General features: G+C 44.4%; 1 protein-coding gene across 13 annotated transcripts in view; it reads right to left on the reverse strand.

The window, feature by feature from the left end:
* Positions 1-413: 413 nt before the first annotated feature.
* Positions 414-16,893, reverse strand: part of SH3KBP1 (SH3 domain containing kinase binding protein 1) — a 383,287-nt gene continuing 366,807 nt past the window's right edge. For 9 of the 13 annotated variants that reach the window (XM_017540638.2, XM_017540641.2, XM_017540639.2 and 6 more), the window contains 5 exons: positions 15,783-15,892; positions 11,771-11,899; positions 7,730-7,998; positions 4,230-4,293; positions 414-2,884 (listed from right to left, as the gene is read on the reverse strand). In XM_017540638.2, coding sequence (XP_017396127.1) covers positions 2,843-2,884; positions 4,230-4,293; positions 7,730-7,998; positions 11,771-11,899; positions 15,783-15,892 — 614 coding nt within the window. In that variant the 3' untranslated portion in view covers positions 414-2,842. The remainder of the gene's footprint in view (positions 2,885-4,229; positions 4,294-7,729; positions 7,999-11,770; positions 11,900-15,782; positions 15,893-16,893) is intronic. The other 4 variants (XM_017540642.2, XM_037742805.1, XM_037742806.1 and 1 more) reach the window with 1 other exon arrangement.

A 16,893-nucleotide genomic window follows, 5' to 3' on the forward strand; every position in this document is an offset into this window, starting at 1 on the left:
CTTGAGCCTGGGAGACAGGTTGTAGTGAGCAGAGATCACACCATCACACTCCAGCTTGGGTGACAGAGTGAGACTCTGTCTAAAAAAAAAAAAAAAAAGTGGCTTTACATGGTTATTTGAATAATGATGACTTAAAATTTTTTACACTGAAAAAGAATTTATACCTAATGGGCATTTTCTGATTAGATATGAGTATAAAACTGAACAATTTAAAAGAGAATTCACAGGCACAGATTTCACAGATTATTTCTGTTCCCTTGGGAAAGATGGGGGGGAAGCACTATATTCCATGTCTTCTAAAGATATTTCTATAAGATAAATCAGATTGTATAAAGTGGAGAAAAATGGTTTGCATTCCAAAAAAAAAAAAAAAAATCATTCCTCTTGGACCATGACAACTTTGAACAAAACTATTCTCACAAAATTTCATTTTAATCGTCTTCTTTACAAAGCACAATACTTAAGACTTTTCTAAATACAACTTTAGAAAATGAAGCAAAAAAATAATCTCCATAGGTGCTTGGTCGAGTCCATGCTGAATGCAAAAGAATTTTTTTTTCAAAAGTGATACTTCCAAGCTTTTCAACATTCTCGATGGGTCCATTATGTAAAGAGTAAAAATTGTGGCTGTTTAGGTAGCGGCTCATCCAGTTCCTTGATGCAGAATCCTCTTGCTGGGTAGCCTGAGGAGCAGCAATGAAGCTGGACATATCAACTTCTCCTTCCAGAACTGCTTCTCCCTCTCCTTATACAAAGGAAGCCAATGGCCTGTATGAGGGGAAGACATCAGCCCTCTACATTCCATGTTGCCAGTGCCCCATGGGGGTGCTCCAACTGCTCAATTTAATCAACAATTCTACTCTCTATACACATTATATAAAACTGTATCATTAGGGATTTTCATAAGTAGATGAGAAATTTGGACGTCGAAGAATCCAATCTGCATTCTTAGATCACTAGGTGGTGAGGAATCTCTGAAATATTCAAGTTTAACACAGAAATGCTTAGAACTGTCAAGGGGTCCAGCAATGTTTTACGCTGCTCTTGGGAACTTGGCACTCCTGACCCCAAGGCTGCTGAAAAGACAATATATCTCGGGATGGGAATGGAGGGTGTGAGGTTTCCTCCCTTATACACTCCCCTTCCCTTAACTGTGCCCCCACCCAGGAAGACCAAGGTGTTAGGACTCTGTAAATACTTGGAGGGAAATAATGGCCTCAAGTAGCAAGGATGAGCACATAGGCAAGAGGAAGGCAGAGGGAGGGAGGGAGGAAGATAAAGGAAGAGATATTTATTTGTAATACTATCAATGATCAATAATGTGATTTTTTTGCATCACTTCTTCAGTATTATCAACTCTCATTCTTTGTGGCTGTGCAAATCTATTAATGTTTAGTAGTTTCACTATTAAATTCAGAAAATAGACAAAGCAGCTTTTGAGAAACACATCCAACATCTTCAGGGGCCATTAAGGGACCACCCCCTCCACCCCTACCCCTGAACAGTCTTGCAATACAGTAGGCTCCTCATTTTCAGCTAAGGATTGAGAAAACAGTTACATAGTCTAAGGCTGAACTGTTCATGTCCTACAAAGATAAAGCAGACAGGCAAACATCAGTTTCCTTGGGAAAGAAAAAACAACTCCATAAATGCAAGAAAGATCCAAAGGCTACACTTCAACAAGACCCTCCTCCCATTCTCTTGGACCTGAGGAAGGGGTTACAAGTGAGCAAGGCAAATGACATTATGTGAATACAGTTTAAACAATAACACACACGGATAACCCAGTGCAGGAAATAATACAACTTTCCCCCCCTTGTTTTCATTTGCATTTTACTTTTATTTATTTTTGCTTTAATAATGCATATTCTGTTCACGCAAAAGGTGCAAAGGACAGAAAGCAGGGGTTTAACTTGGCTGATGAAAAATCAAGCAGGGATGACATTTCTAGTTTCATGAACAACCTAAAACTAGGAGAAACTTAGAAGTCACAGCTGGTACCACAGAGCATGCCAAACTTCACAGCTGTCTCCTCTTAGGACCTTTGGCTAGGGTGAGAGAAGCTTTGAAGACAGTGGCCTCTAGTGGACTTGGATAAGTGGCAGATTTTTTTTTTTTTTTTAATTTTTATTTTTAAATTTTTTTGAATCATGGTAGCTGCATCACAAAAGCTCCAATCAAGAGGGTGGTAAAAAGAAGGCACAGATCATTGCAAATACCAGATTTTCTCTTTCTCTTTTTGTAAATATACCATCATATATAAGCTAAAATTTCTCTTAGGGTGGTGGGGCTTGCTGGCAGGGGAAGGGACAGCTTGAACCTAAAATTGAATATGTAATAGAATCCTAATGGGGGGGACAAAGAGCAAGGCAGCTCTCAGCCTGAAGCAAAAGAAAAGGACACTTGCTTCTGACTACATGTAGTACAAACACTAGGGGAGTCTGTGACAAAACACGATTAAAAAATCATAAAATTATAAAGCTTGTAAACGAATAATCTGAAATTACATTTTATTAATGGAAAATATCATCAAAATAGTACCACTATGGACTAAACTGCCTGAGTTTTCGTTTCGCATTGAGATCTCAAAGTAGAAAAGCCTTTAGCACAATTTTGCTCTGTGTAAGTCACAACAAGTGCCAGCCCCGGGACTAAACCCTGGGGAAGATTCTCCTCTTGGATGGAATTTGTGTTGTGCTATCAAGACTTTTGTGCTAATCTTTCAAACAGGGACATGTTGAGGCAAACCTTTAATCTTTTGGCACAAGATTATTTTGGCTGGGGCAGAAAATTTGAGTCTCAGACTCAGGATGAATAATGTGACATTTCATTGATCAAGTATTCATTTTGATTGTAGAGCTTTCTTTATGTCATTCACTTCCATCTAGAAAGAGAAAAATAATGGAACAAAGTCATAATGAATCGGCTGGTTTTATAGAAGCTGAAAGATTTTCAACCTGGTTGACTGAAAGAAAATAATCAAACTTACAATTTTAAAGGTGACATGACATCTACATGGACAATTAGTAGCAATGCCAGAAGTGACATCAACACAGAACAGGCACACAGACACAAGGCACTAAGAAATGGTGAACATTTTGATTCTCAGGCTGCCAGGCTGCAAAGTTTGTCAAAAGCGGCAACAATTCCAGTTTCCTAGCCAGAGGGTAGAGCAGGCGGTCCTGACAGGCTGAGCCATCTGGCAGTGTTGGAAGGCAGGCTGTGGTTGGCCCAGGGGGGTATCTGTCAGCACCCTCAAAGTGATGGGAAGCAGCTACCTATCCTTTGTTAAGCAACATGGGTCCCCATCACCACAAAGACGCCAACTGGATGAAAGCCGAAAGTCCACCTTTGGTCAGTCAGAACTCCCACAGATTCCCTGCCATTTGCTAATGATAGCGCTGAATCAGAGGCTACAAGGGACAGCGCTCTAATGCCTTGGCAGGACAGACATGCCATCAGGGAGCAAGCAAGAGCAAATGCCCCCAAACGTGGACAGCTGTGGCCCCTGGAGCCCTAGTGACCACATGACAGAAGCTAGCTGGCAACAGGGCCTCCCCGGGGTCATACCCTCTGGCAGTTACTATAATGAGGCCTCTTGGAAATGGAGGTGGGGGAGGGGCTTTTTGCAGAGGAGATATTTAAGATAAATTCCAGGCTGGGCACAGTGGCTCACGCCTATAATCCCAGCACTTTGGGAAGCTGAGGTGGGCAGATCACCTGAGGTCAGGAGATCGAGACCATCCTGGCTAACACCGTGAAACCCCATCTCTACTAAAAATAACAAAAAATTTGCTGGGCTTGGTGATGTGTGCCTGTAGTCCCAGCTACTCAGGAGGCTGAGGCAGGAGAATCGCTTGAACCCAGGAGGCAGAGGTTGCAGTGAGCCGAGATTGTGCCACTGCACTCCAAGCCATGGTGACAGAGTGAGACAGACTCTGTATCCAAAAAATATAAAATAAAAATAAAAAACAGAAAACAAAAAAAAAGAAGATAAATTCCAAATGAGAAACCCAATTTGGGGCACATTTACTAATGTTTCCCTTCCCTAAGATTTCCTGGAGGAAACGATGTGTCATAAGCCTATATGAGTCTAAGAAAATGGTCACAGGAAGTGTATCCAGATCTGTAGAGAGGTAACAGTCATTTATTTTTTAAATAAAAGCCCTGACTCTGTCCTGCCCCACTGAGCCTAGGACTCACAGGCGGCAGAACCCCAAGGGACTCACCTGCAACCGAAGCCGGATTTTCTTTTCTTCATCCAACTCAGACAATAACTGTTTAATCTCTCGTCTGTAAAGCAAAAGGCAATGAAATTAACCAAAAGCCCAGACTTCCCTCATCAAAGATCAGAAACCTCTTATTATCACTACAAAATCCATGTGACCCTTTTTCACAAAGAAAATGTTGACAAAACATCATATTTTCTTTGCATTGTTACTGCTAAAAATTTGTTTCAGACAGAGAGGCTCGCCATTATTTTGGGGCCCCTAAAATACGTAGCCAGCAACTGGTGGGTCTGGAAGTGACCTTTGAAACCTCTTAGTCCAAACTTCTCCCAAAAGGAGATGGGGAAACAGAAGCCCAGCATGGTGGCCTGACTTGCCCAATGACTAGACTTCACGAATCCAGGTTCGTATTCTGTCATCTTCCCTATAACCATTCCTTTATTACAAAATTACTGGGCTTTAAATGTACTTATTATATATATATATTTAGACAAGGTCTTGCTCTGTTGCTCAGGCTGAAGTGCAGTGACACAATCACGCCTCACTATAGCCTCAACCTCCAAAACTCAAGTGATCCTCCAGCTCAGCCTCCTGAGTAGCTAGGACTACAAGCGCACACCACCATGCCAGGCCAATTTAAAAAATTATTTTTGTAGAGATAGGGTCTCACTATGTTGCCCAGGCTGGTCTTGAACTCCTGGGCTCCAGCAATCCTCCTGCCTTGGCCTCCCAAAGTGCTAGGATTACAGGCATGAGCCACCAAGCCTGGCTCTTCTTACGATTTTTATTGCAGATGTTTTTACCACTCCATATATATTTCCTTTATTTTATTTACTTTTTTTTTTTTTTTTTGAGACAGAGTCTCACTCTGTCACCCTGGCTGGAGTGCAGTGGTGTGATCTCAGCTCACTGCAACCTTCGCCTCCTGGGTTCAAGCGATTCTCCTGCCTCAGCCTCCTGAGTAGCTAGAATTATAGGCATGTGCCACCAAGCCCAGCTAATTTTTGTATTTTTAGTAGAGATGGGGTTTTACCATGTTGGCCAGGCTGGTCCTGAACCCCCTGACCTTAGGTGATCCACCCACCTCAGCCTCTCAAAGTGCTGGGATTACAGGTGTGAACCACCACACCTGGCCTATTTCCTTTAATTTCAACAGAGTTTTGAATTGCCAAAAGGTTACTGGTGTGTTTTCATAGATTCTCACAAAATCCTACATATTAAATCCCAAAAACTTGGGGGTAAAATAATTGGAGTAATGGTATGGCAATCATGTCTCAGAGAAACTGGCATGACTTAGGATCCACAGCCTAATGCCCTTTCCAGCACAAAATAATGAAGTGCACAACACTAACCATCCCACAAAGTCAGGGCTCTATACTTAGGACACTGCAACCACTCAAACACTGGGCAGAGAGCTGTCTTCCATTTTAAGATATCGAACACTCCATTTTACACGTACATTTTTACAGACTGGATTGGAAAATCAAGAAACAAAGATGGCTGAGACACCACAGTAAAATAAGGTGGAAGTTATATTGCATTTGCTTACTTCAGATGAACACCATGATGATCCCTATATCTGGGGCAGTGTCCCAGCCCTACTGTCAACATACTGGATTTATATCACAACTGATATGAACCAGTTGTGATTCATTACAGTATTTATTTAAGCACACATTATGCACCCATATCTCAGTGGGTACTACTTAGGACTTAGGAAGAAGGTGAGATCCTAAGCAAATGGTCCAACCCCAGGAGACTGGCAGGCAAAGCCTCAAGCAGTCCAGTTGTGGGGAGTTAACTGAGGAAAGCAGTCCACAGAAAGTCACTAAGTCTTGAACTAGTGAAATGAAAATGACTGTAAGTCTATGAGGAGGAAGAAAGATGGGGGAATTGACAGAGAAAAGCCAGGGAAAAGCAGGGAGGTGAGAACCAGCATATTTGGAGATGAGGAGAGCTGGCGTGGACTTAAGTTAAAGGCTAATAGGAAAGTGAAATGAAGAGCTAACACAAGAGACTAGTGGGGACCCACTGACCCTGGGCATGAAGGTCAGACTGATGTAGGCAGTGAAAGGCAGGCCTTGGAAGAGAGGCCACCGTGGGGTGTTGATTCAAGAGATATTGGCTGGGAAAAGACAATTCCCACCAACTATTTGCAGCTTCACAGTGGGGGAGAAACAGTGTGGCAGCCCCGAAGCAGAGGCCATTTCAGACGTTCCAGGCACTTCTTACAGGGTCCAAAGGGCTAAAGTCCTGAATTCAAGCCAGTCTGATGCCATGTGGTCCTATTCAGAAGGCCAAGAACCAGTGCTCTGTGGTGTCCTGGGGCCTCTGGGATGTCCTGTCTAGGCAAGGGAAACAGGTCACTTGGACATGGATGGGGCCTTTGGGTATCCAAATGAGTAACCTCCAGAGCCAGGTAGGAGCTGAGGACTTTAAGGAGTTAGGGGTAGCCTGGCTGCCCCAGGATACCTTCTTATGTACCATCCTGCCAGTCCTGTATAATAATCTGATGGATCTCTTCCAGACTGGGGTAAGTCTAAGAGGCTACAATTCTATATGGTACCTCCCAGCCTGAGTAGAACACAACCTACTTAGAGCCACATTGCTCAAAGCGAGTTCCATGGAATCCTAGGATGCTCTAGCAAAAAAAAAAAAAAAAAAAAAAAAAAAGTTCTGTGATTAAGCAGGTGTGGGAAACCTTGCATATGCTATTCTCTCCATCCTCCCAATGCAAAGCGAAGGCTCTCAGGAGCCCTTCAGAAAAGAAATTAACTTTGTTTAACCCAGTTATCCCCCAAAAGTGACCACAAAACACATTAGGGCCCTCTAGCCCCATAGCAGGAGGCAGGTGAAAGGCCTTTGCGGGCCCCAGACTGTCAGAGGGCTTCATCACTCTAAGTCTCTGGCTGCGTCTCCTGTCATCACCCCAGACACCTCCTGATCCAAGGAGGCCAGTCACCTGGGGATGCGCTGACCTCACCAGGCTGCCCTGTGTACCCAGGAATCTACATTCTGTTCCTGCTGCAGGAGTAGTGTGCTCTTAGCAATCCTAAATCATCATTCAAAATCCTACCCGGGAAATACCTCTTTGAGATGCCTTCCCTGATTCTTTCAAGAAACAGCCAAGATCACTAAACTCTTCAAGCCTCAGTTTACTCAGAGCAGTGCCTCCCTACTTTTTTTTTTTTTTTTTTTTTTTTTTGAGATTTAAAGCAGCCTGCTGAAAGCATCAGTCCCTGCAATGGACTCATCTCTCTATACCCCATGGCCAGCCTGTGCCCTTTCTGCACACAGTAAATCCAGCAAAAACATGCAACATAATTTAAGTATAAATTAAGACTCTCGGGATCTACACACACTCCCACCATTGCTGCCACCATCACCCAGGAGGCCAGGCCCACCCTCCAAGGCAGGCTGGGATCCACGCTTTCAGAACTAGGTGCTGGCCTGACAGAGAGCAACCTGGGTGGCAGCTGCAAGAGTCCTTGGGCACTCACTTCTGCTGGTCCTTCATGTTCTCAATGATGCTCCTCAGCTCGCGGACCTGTGTCCTTAGCTCCTCCACAGCCGCCTGGCTGCCGGCCGCAGGCTCCATCTTTGGTTTTCCTTCCGTGCTGAACAGAGACGGGGAGTTGGCTCTGTGTCCAGCTGTTCCCAAAGAGGATGACAGGGGGGAGGGTGCCGCCGAGGACAAAGGGGCTGGCCCACCACCACCTGCTGCCATGGTCCCCGGCTTGGGTGGCAGGGATGCTTTGTTGTCGGACACCTGTGATGAGGGAAGGCAGGGAGGATTCAGGGCCGGGGATTTGTGTGCTGCGCGTTTGTCCTGGTTAGTCAAACTCTCCATTAACACCACTGTCCCTGCCTCTCTCCACACATTCCATTCACTTATTCCTTCATCCACAAGCCACTAAGGGCCTGCCTGGTACAGGCATTTCCCCCTCACTCACGTGCCACCTTCTATGTATTTTAAATTTGACCTTCTTTCTGGACAGCGAGTTCTTAACTGGTGTAATATACCCATCGAGATGCCCAACCACATGTGGGCAGGCACCTGATGCCAGGCACCACGAACTCTGAAGTGAACAAGACATTAAGGCATTCTCCTGGTCTCCAGGGAGCTCAGAACCCAGTGGGGCACAGACAGACAGACAGACAGACCAATGCACTGTGATGTGGGGGAAGACTGCACAGAGGGAGGCGAGCATACAGAGCCCCAGAAACACAGAAAAGGAGCCAGCCATCCGGATGGGCAGGCATCACAAGCAGGCGCTGACAGTCTCATCTTAGAGAAGGACCAAGAAGTAGCCAGAGGAAAGGAGGGACACTTAGAGAAAGAAGCTGCAGGGGGAGAGAGCATGCTAGGCAAAGGTCTAGAGACCACAGAGCAAAATGCATTGGTGGGAAGCACTGCTAGAATATCAGAGGGTGCAAGAGAGGGCCTTGGGGGTAGAGCTAAGGCTGGGAGGTACAAGCGGCTAGGTGAAAGGGCGTGAGGAGGGTACCCTGTGCTGAGGACCATGCTGGCTGCAGAAGGGCCTAAGGGTTGGCAGATCTGGAGCTGGAGAGAACTGCTGGGAGAGTCTTACACAACATAAGCTAGAAGCGGTCAGGGTTTGACCCAGGCAGTGGCTAGGAAAGACACAAGACAACTTTGAGTGACATGATGAAGGCAGGCTCAGTGGACATAGAGCATCAGGCATTGTTCCCAGTGCTGGAGGCAGGAGTGGGCCAGGAGGATGGAGTCCCTGCCCTCATATAGCAGATGGCTTGTGAGCAGGGAGATGTGATCCTGGACGGTATGCAGAGGGTGGAGGAGGAAAGACAGATCAGGGACCATGGGTGCAGATGGATGCACCAGGCATCAAAGTTGTACCTTTCATGGAAGAAAGAGCAGGTTGAAGAGCCAGATAATGATTTCCGTTTTTGAGACATTGGATTTTAGGAGCCCTTGGTGACTGGGAAAGAGGAGAGGAAGAGGGGACGAAGCAGAAGAGAGGCCTGGAGGAGATTCCAGAAGGAAGCCCCTGGAGGAGAGTCCAGAAGGAACGAAGTGGTGGCATACGTGGGTAAAGGGTGCTAAGAGGAAAACTGGGTGGGGTCCATTTGGTGGAGCCAGGGAGGCAGAAACCTGCTCATGGCAGATGAGCACCTGGATAGGAGGTGAAGGATGTGGCCTGCAAGTTTAGGACTCTCTTTCCAGAAACTTGGCAGAGGCAGGAAGACAGGAGAGAGGGAGCATGCTCATGCAGAAGCCTCAGGGGGAGGTAGAATCAGGGAAGGTTTCTGTTCACTTTCCAGGACAGGGGAGGCCCTAAGCTACAAGATATGTTGAAAGAAAGAGTCAGTGACGGCCAGGCCGAAGATGGAAGACACCAGCCGGGGAGGCCTGATGGAGAAGTGTCCTGAGGAGGCCAGGAGGGCCCAGGAAGACAGTCATGGGTGAGAGGGAAGAGGGGTGCCCAGTAGGCTCCTGGGGGAGGAGGCACCAACAAGGGAGCTGGGAGGCAGGTGGGGAGGAGGGAAAAGAGTGGGACAGGATGTTGGGAGGTGAGGGTGTGAGCGACAGAGCAGAAGTGGAGGCTGGTGGTGAAGCTTGGCAACGTGGCTGCGAGACTCCCTCCAGCAGCAGGTGCCCAGCAGGCTACCCCAGCACAGGAGCCAAAAAGGGGCTTGGCTGGCATGGCGAGGAGGCAGAGTCTGGATTCAGGCTGTGCTAGAGGGAGAGACTGGGCAGAGAAAGCCAAAAGCAGATGGGCCATCATTCCCAGCCTCTCTGCTCGCCTTTTTTCTGCCAAGTTACCATTGAGGAAAAGTGCTCTCTGCTGCCAGGGACAGCACTCTGCCAGCCCGTGCTTTATCGTTAGGAGTTAGAGTAAGAGGAAAGAGGAACTGACATTTATGGAGCGCTGATCACATGTTGGATGCCAGCTAGACAATTTGAACGACGATTGGTTCACACAAGCATTTTACCAAGCATGAAACTGGGGCTTAGAGAGGTGGCTGAGTAGTTCTCCAAGACTCAGAGGTAATAACTGGCGGAACGGGGAGTCAATTCCCTCACTGTCAACTGGATCCCTCAAGTCCAGCACTACCACTGTGGCTGCCTGAGTCTGAAGATTTATGCTCTCCTGTCCTCTCCTTTGCTTGTCTGGGCTCATGCCTTTTCCTTTTTCCCATCCTGCAGCCTTGCAGACCTCCCATACTTCTGTGACCCACCAATGCCTTTGCACTGACTGACTTCCAGACACTTCTCGAATCAATGCTTCTCTTGGCATTTCCTACATGACTTGCTCTCCCGGCCCATTTCGGCTACTGAGCAATTTTAAAGCCCTCACAGAGTATAGGCCACCACACTCCCTGATCAAATTAGTTCAAGCAGAATTTGTAAAAGCAGTGAAGGGCAGGACATGACAACTTAGGGGAAGTGAAATAGGCTAATGGGATAGAACTGTGCAAATCAGAACCGTGAAAACCCACTATTCACCAGTAGATGTCATTGTAGAGACACCCCAGGGATGTCACAATGAAACTATAGGTATACCTATGGTCACCAGAAAAAGGGTCAAATCCAATTTCTGCAGATGGAATCCTTTTATAAAGAAAGAATGTTTTGATTTTGTGAATAATTACAATTGATTTGTTGTATAGGATCACGTTTTGCTTACTGTATCACATTTTTTTTTTCTGTATCACATTTTTAAGAAAATCTACACATGTAAATTCTTACATCTATGGAGAAGGAAAATTCCATGGTAACCTTTGATTTCTTTGTGCTAATTCCTGCTTCAAGTGACTACAGTTTTCTGCTTTTAGACAGAAATAAGTTGTTAATATTCAGACAAAATAATTCCAGTCAACTGGGTTTTCTTAGTAGGAGAAAATGGAATTTTAAAATCTTGGTTCGTATTCATAGGAAGAAGAGAATTTGTACAAGATACTCCTCAAAAGTTACATGAAGTAGCTAAAAGTTAAATGTCTTCCTTGTTTCTCATAAACTAATAAAGTATCTATACTATTCCCTGGGAATGGAATGAAATTGAAATGTTTTTAGACTATAAATTTATCACAGAATATGAATCCAAATCAATTTTCTTTAAAAGACCACATTATTTATATTTACGATCTTCCAACTATAATTTGTGACCAGCTTTGAACATAAAAGACAAGATCTATGGGCAGAGGGCACGTCATTGAATAATGTCTTCTCTCTAGATACCTCAAGGCTTTTTACATTGTTCTGGTTGTGGTGATGGTGGTAGTGTGTGAAGGCATTTGTGAATGTATGTGTGATGGTATGAAGAGGAGATCAAACCATAACATGAAAACATGGGAAATAAACAACTGAACTTGTATCTCAGGGATTCTGCTTAGTTTCAGAGATGGCAGCATGCCTTGGGATTTTGATTAGTAATGGAATTGCTGTCATTGAAGAATGACAAACACCTGCACTGTCTGCATATCTTTGTTTGGTTTATAACCCATCACTAGTACATGCATGAAATGATAGGGACACCCTCTCATGGCTGGTCACTCACTTGGGATATGGTAACAGTCTTGGAAGTTTTCTTTGACGCGTCCACTCCTCTGTGCGCAAGTGAAATGTGTTCCTCCTTATCCTCTTCGGGACTTGGGGAGTCGAAGATATCAGGGCTTGAAAGGGATGACTGATAAAGCCAAAAGAAAATGCTTTTGTCAGAATTATACCTTAGCTGACACCGCTTTTGTTAATATAATGCTGTATGCTTTCCAAAGCACTTGACACTGCTATTTTGTCTTCTCACGATAACCCTGAGGCAAAAAAGTGTGCTGTTATCCATGTGTTCAAGTCACATAGCTGGTTAGTGGCAGAACTGCAACTAAGAAGCAAGGTTTCCTAAACCAGGGATCTTGCCACTGATGTCCATCACTCACTTCATCCTTGCAAGCATCCATCGTCCATCCTTTCCTGCTGCTTCCTCTAAACATTTGCTACCATGTGTCAAGCACTGAGTTTTGTGCTGCAGACTTAGTGACACGCCACACAGGATGCCTGCCCTCACAGGGCTGACAGTCCACCAAGGAAGAACACACAGGTCAATGAGAGGCTACCTCTAATCTGCCTCTCCTTCATTCCCTCCTCTTCCTTTTCCTTGATCTTTTCCAGGATTGCTAAATCTGCATGTGGAAGTGTCCTAAAGGATGTATCTGAGAGAAAACCATTTCCAGGGACAAGGGCTCACCAGGCCTGTGGTCCAGCGACCAGTGTTTCCTCAGCCTGAGGGCACAGCATTGCTTGCTAGTACAACAAGCTCATACCTCCTTTGGTACCTGCTGTTAAATCTCTGCCCTCATTACTGCTGACAGTCAACATCCATTTTGGAGTCTGTATTGCCGTAGTATATTTACAGAATGGCAGCATCTTTTAGTAAAATATAGGACAACATCCCTGTTCTTTCTGCCTCACTGTGAAGACCACTGTAAAGATAAAAAAGCCAGATAAGGCTGGATGCGGTGGCTCACGCCTGTAATCCCAACACTTTGGGAGGCTGAGGCGGGAGGATCTCTTGAGCCCAGGAATTTGAGACCAGCTGGGCAACATGGCGAAACCCCATCTCTATGAAAAATACAAAAATTAGCCAGGTACGGTGGTTTGCACCTGTAGTCCCAGCTGCTCAGGAGGCTGAGGTGGGAGATCACTTGAGCCCCAGAGGTCGAAGCTGTGGTGAGCCACGAACATCGTACCACTGCACTCCAGCCTGGGCAAAAGAGTGGAACCCTGTCTGAAAAAAAAAATTCTGGACCAATTCACTGGAAGTCACTTAGTCATAGATGATCACTGGGCTAGAATTTCCCAATTTTAGAACAAAGCAAATCAGAGTTCCTATAGCAAGGAATCCTTTATAATGAAGAATCTTCCAGAGATCTCTTTGGACAAGCTCATCTTCAGCTTCATCTTTATGCTTTCTACACTGGTGGCAGAAAAACAGTCCCATCTAAAATCACCACTTGGTATCATTATACAAAAATTATATCCCAAAATATTGTATGTTTTCTTCTGTTTACTTAAGGCAGAAACCTAATGCATTTTAGGGAATTTTTAAGCAAAGTTTTCAATTTAACAGGTTTTATTTGTTAATCTTAATCTGAAAATCCAATTACCTAGAATAAAGTTTCCCCTACCACCAAGCTTTCTAATTAATCTAGGCTTAACTGCTTAGCCACCATGCCATGCCTGGATCCCTTCTTTTTGAAACTTTATTCAAAAAGCCAGTTCCCTCCAATATGACCTAGGGTTCATGAGCTGGCAATCAAAGCTTGCTCTTTGAATCCTATAAACGTAAAGAGCTTCAACAAGGGTCAGAGGCCCCAGGCTGGGGAATCATGACTAGTGTATTTCCTCTGTCATATTCCCCAGTGGCCTTTGAGGAATACACTCAAATCCACTAAGCCTCCATTTGTCTGTGAAAAATCCACAGGTGCTAACTGGAAGAAGAGTAAATAGGAATTCAATGTACAGATCCAAGTGGGGATGAATGGGAATGAAGGGAAGAGAATATAGTACTTATACTTTAAAGCATAACTATATTCTTTTGTTTTAAGTCTGCAAATGAAGTGACTTCATATAAAATGCCAAACTTTGAATCACTGTGCGGTAAGCTTCCTGCAGGCAGTGACCATGTGCTTTTCATTTCAGTCGTATCTCTGGTACCTGGCACAGCAGTGCCGAGCACACAGGGGACAGATGTCTATAAAGATTTGTTGAATGAATGTACAACTGTGTAGTCTGACGGCAGTGAAGATGGTATGTCCTTACCACATCCTCCAAATACATACGAACTCTCAGGCATGGGATGTATGGACCAAAGGTGGGATAAGAGATGGTAATTTAAACCTGTCTGTAATTCTGGAAGTCATGAGGCTCTCTAGACCTTGAAAAGTTGGGAAGAATTTGGAAGGAAGGCAAAAATGATGAAGGATTTATAGAGAAGATGGAGGAGGTAGGATTGAAACACAAAATATAGAGATACTAAGAAGCAACTAAACAGGTCGTGGGTATAAAAGGCGTGTTGAGGTGGGGGTGTGAAGAGGTGAGAGGGAGAGGGGAAAGAAGGTGGTGTTGACAGAGAAATTTGTGTAACAATAAAAAAGTCAGCTACTTTTTAAAGTCTTTCTCCCAAAAAGGTGTCAATGCAAAGTTAGGTTTCTTTCACACTAAGAGGAAAAATAGGATGACTCAAACCATACTTCCAGACTCTAGATATGAGAGAAGAGGCTCCAAGGAAGTGACATTCTTTTTCTTCTAAATGATGACATAAAAATAGGAAGTGTCGTGGGAAACCTGCAAAAGGTTAATTAATTCCTTGGTGTATCTGGGTGGGGGTCATAAGGACTTAGACTCACCGGAACAAGGCAATGTGCTATATAGAAACAGAGAGAGAGAGAGAAAGATATTGATTATACACAAACACAACTTGTGGAAGGTGAGCTTGGAGGGGGCAGTACAGCCTGTGGCAAAAGCAAAGCATACATTTCTCTTTGACCCACTTCCAGAAAATTTTTACCCAAGTCAGTAATTTTATAGCAGCATTAAGATTTTTCTGCAGTGACATTCATTTCAGTGTTGTTTATAACGAGGAACTGGAAACAACATAAATGCCCAATAATGGTACACTGGCTAAACACTCACATACCAATAGGTTAGAAAAATGGGCAGCCATGAAATGTGATGTCAGGGAAGAATGCTGTCATGACTGGGGAGAAAGGCACACAACAGAACAGGAGAAAAGCAAGTTTCAAAACGATGCATACTATGTAATCCCATTTGTGAAGAAATAATTTTATATATACAAATAATTTTTTAAAAAAGCTAAGGGCGTATAGCAAAAAGTTAACAGTTCTTTGCACTGGGGAGCAGAATTACAGGTAACTCTTCTTTATACATTTTGTAGTTCAAATTTGGTACAATAAACATGTAACAGGCTCGCAATAAAAAGTCATTCAAAACAACCCAAACAAAAATCTTCTATGGGTTATCCTGAGTGTTCCAATCAGTCTTTCCTTCATTACCAGGGGCCTCATATGTTTGAAAACAATATCCTGAAAGTGTGCGTGGTATTCTGTGGAGGGGTACAGGCAATGGGGATTTGAGAAAGAAAGGTCTGGCCACTGCCTGGCACTATATAGGTGCAGATCTTTATTTAGTAAAGTTTTGTTTTTAGACCAAACCAGCCTCATTCTCCTTTCCCCACCATGAAACATGATCTTTGTTTCTTACCCATTTCATTTTAGTCTCAAATAAGAATCATTCTGGAAGAAAAGAACAGGAAGGTGGGAATAGGGAGTGCCTACCTTGCTGGCAGAAACACAAAGAACAAATAGAAAGAAATGGCGCTTGACTCAAGAAGACTCTGAAATCACTTTTGGTTGGCAGTGTATCTCATGGCTTCCCTCTCCTGTGGTGTCGTCAAATCGGCTGCTTCCAGAAGAGTCCTTAGCTAGAGTCTCTAATTTGTTCTGCTTTTCAGCTGTAGAGAAGTAAGGGGACATACAGTATGAGGAGACACTTACAGATGTGAGGGACTGGGATGGAGGCCGCCTCCCCGTAGCTTTTGGTCTGCTTGTGGTCGGATGACTGAGTTTCTCAGTAGATGACACCACGGAGTCAAAACCTTCTAGGTCTAAAACAAAAGTAAAACAGAGTTTTAAGAGCCAAAATAGGAGCAAAGGCTCTTATGATATGTCAGAGCACCTCTTTTCCTCAATAATAATCCTTTCTGTCTGGATTACACTTCATCTCTTACAAAGGCCATTTACATCCTTTAGTCATTCAATAAACAGGATTCAAACTGAATGGACTAATCATTTCCTTCTTAGTTTAACAAGCTATTGCATGGAAGAGAGAGAAACAGGATTTTTCTTTTCCCCTTCTACAGCTATATCCATAAATCTCTAAAAAGCTACAGAAAGAGGATTAAAGGAAGAATTCTCTTTCTTCCACAAATCCAAGTCCATTTTAGTAGACAGAACACTCTGACAGCCTTGACACAAAAGGCAGTTTATTACAAGGTACAAGAGCCAAGGGCAAGTGGATGCCGGTCACTGATTACAAAAGACAAGAAGGGCAGCCCTGTTCCTCTTTGCTTGTGACGGTCTAGAGGCGGCTATGTAGTCCCATTTGAGTTACTGAGCAATATAGGACAGTATACTGATAGTCTATGGGAAACAGATTTTTCTCTTTGGATAGAGAGAGGCAAGTGAGAAGGCCTTTTGTGTTGCTGTTCCTCTTCTTTCCTGCTTGGGATGCTACTGTGTAAGGACAGGATGTCTGGAGCTGTGGCCATTTTGTGACCATGTGGCCATCTGGTCACAGGATGGCAAGATAGAAAAATGGAAAATGCTCACCGGCTGCAGTGGCTTACGTCTGTAATCCCAACACTTTGGGAGGCCGGGGCAGGAGGATCACGAGGTCAAGAGATCGAGACCATCCTGGCCAACATGGTGAGACCCTGTCTCTGCTAAAAAATACAAAAATTAGCTGGGCATGGTGGTACACACCTGAAGTCTCAGCTACTTGGGAGGCTGAGGTGGGAGAATCGCTTGAACCTGGGAGGCAGAGGTTACAGTGAGCCAAGACTGTGCCACTGCACTCCAGCCTGGCAACAGAGCAAGACTCTAAAAA

Source organism: Cebus imitator, unplaced genomic scaffold, assembly GCF_001604975.1.
Source record: "Cebus imitator isolate Cc_AM_T3 unplaced genomic scaffold, Cebus_imitator-1.0 Scaffold128, whole genome shotgun sequence".
NCBI lineage: Eukaryota > Metazoa > Chordata > Mammalia > Primates > Cebidae > Cebus > Cebus imitator.